This window comes from Trichinella spiralis (assembly GCF_000181795.1).
Source record: "Trichinella spiralis strain ISS 195 chromosome Unknown Scfld692, whole genome shotgun sequence".
Taxonomy (NCBI): domain Eukaryota; kingdom Metazoa; phylum Nematoda; class Enoplea; order Trichinellida; family Trichinellidae; genus Trichinella; species Trichinella spiralis.
In genome coordinates this window covers 1-1,763 of record NW_003527631.1, presented here as the reverse complement: position 1 = coordinate 1,763, position 1,763 = coordinate 1, and the positions used below count along the sequence as shown (strand labels likewise).

Sequence of the window (1,763 nt, the reverse complement as noted above, 5' to 3'; positions counted from 1 at the left end):
ATGAACGTTTCACCGGAAGAATTGTGCAATCTGTTGAATGGAAAACGGTTGACAATTTTCCCATGAATATCAGCTCACTGACAAACAAGTGCATCAAAAAATACATTGACCGGTAACTACTGTATAACATATGCGTATAAATTTTAATGTTAATATCCGAATATTTGTAAAATTGTAATCAATTGTCGTGCTGTATATATTGTTGATTATGAATGAATAAAAATAATTGTAGGAATGAATTGGATAAAGCGGTGGAATTTTTCGAAAGAGCCGCATTATTTTTCCGCCGCATCCCGTACGCAACTGAACTGACAATTGAATTGGTAAAAAAGGAACAGTCGGCTTTGTTGCAGAAAGGTATTTATTTTTCCATACGCCTTTGCAAAATTTTGCATATATTTATTTATTTATTTATTTATATGGTAATTTGGCATGTTATTGTTTTGAAGCATTTGACATTGTCGTACGAATTCGAGGCGAATTGCACGCCGTGATGACGCTGGCCCTGGGCGTTGGTTAGCTGGTGTCGGTGTGGATCAGGGCGGATTCAACTTTTGGAAACCGTTCGAGGGTGTCCGGATTGATTCACAACCATTTGATATCAACCTTTTGCAAGAATCCGTGTTGGAAAAACAATTAAAGTTTTGTTTTGTTTTGTTTACCTTAATTTATATTTATTTTATTGGGTTTTTTCCTAGTTTCGAGATTTGGAAAGCCACTTTTTCACAGCAACCAATGGTGTAGTGGATTGCAATCGCAACAATTTGCTTTCGTTTTTGTTGATCACTTACAGTATGCAATTTTTGGAAACGAAATATTCTCTATTTTATTTGCATATTCTATTTGCACAGGAAACTGTCGAAATTGGCGACGTGCGTTGTATTTTTGGAATTTGTTGAAGGAGGAAAATTTTCACCTGTCCAAGCGTAATCTGTTGTTGTTCAAAAAGATTTTCAGCGACAACGGCCAACTGCCTCCGGATGATTTGATTGTACGTTGCTTGTTGAAACAATAATTTATTAGATGAATTTGGATGAATATTTATTTGGAAATTTTCATTTCAGGAATTGTTGGAAAACAGTGGAGTGGAACGTATGGGCAGTGACATGGATTCATTGGAACAGACCGAAGATGATCTGCTCAAGTCGATCTACAACGTCGTGCCCAGTTCTGAAGTTATTGCTCTTTTGAATGAGGTAAAAGAGGGGGAGGGAGGGGAGATTTTTTGCTTTCTTATAAGTATAAATTTAAATTCGCTTCAATGTGTGTTTGTAGAAGCGAATTGAAGAGGCGGTGAATTTGTTTCAAGAGGTCGTGCAGATGCGGCAATCTTTTCCGTTGAAAGTCAGTCGTCAAGTGATCATGACTCTGAGACGTATGAAAGATTGGGAATCATTGTCGAAAATTCGTCGTTCACTTCCCGCATCTGATGTTCGAATGCTGAACTTGCAATATTACATCGGAGAAGTGATGATAAACTGGTAAATCAAAAAAGCCAATAAATATAATTAATATGCACAAACGATGTTTATAACAATTATGAATGCATGTCGAGTGAAAATTGTAGTGGCGAATGTGAACATTTTTTGGAATCGTTGGAAATTCGCCCAAGAGTACGGACCTATTCGTCGTTGGTGGCGCTACTAATGGAAAAACACCCCCAATTGGAAAAAACGAAGGTGATTTTTTAAAAAAAAAAAAATTGCCTGCGAAAAATGGATAAAACCTGGTTGGTCTGGTGAAGTTCCACTTTAACCTGAAAA

At 36.8% G+C, this 1,763-nt stretch overlaps 1 protein-coding gene across 1 annotated transcript; it reads left to right on the top strand.

Annotated features, from left to right (window-relative positions):
- The first annotated feature begins 794 nt into the window (after window positions 1–794).
- Tsp_13926 (conserved hypothetical protein) lies at window positions 795–1,485 on the top strand. The gene is made up of 3 exons (XM_003370471.1): window positions 795–872; window positions 1,065–1,196; window positions 1,276–1,485. The coding sequence occupies exons 1-3, from the start codon at window positions 795–797 to the stop codon at window positions 1,483–1,485; spliced, it is 420 nt and encodes a 139-aa protein (XP_003370519.1).
- Window positions 1,486–1,763: the final 278 nt, after the last annotated feature.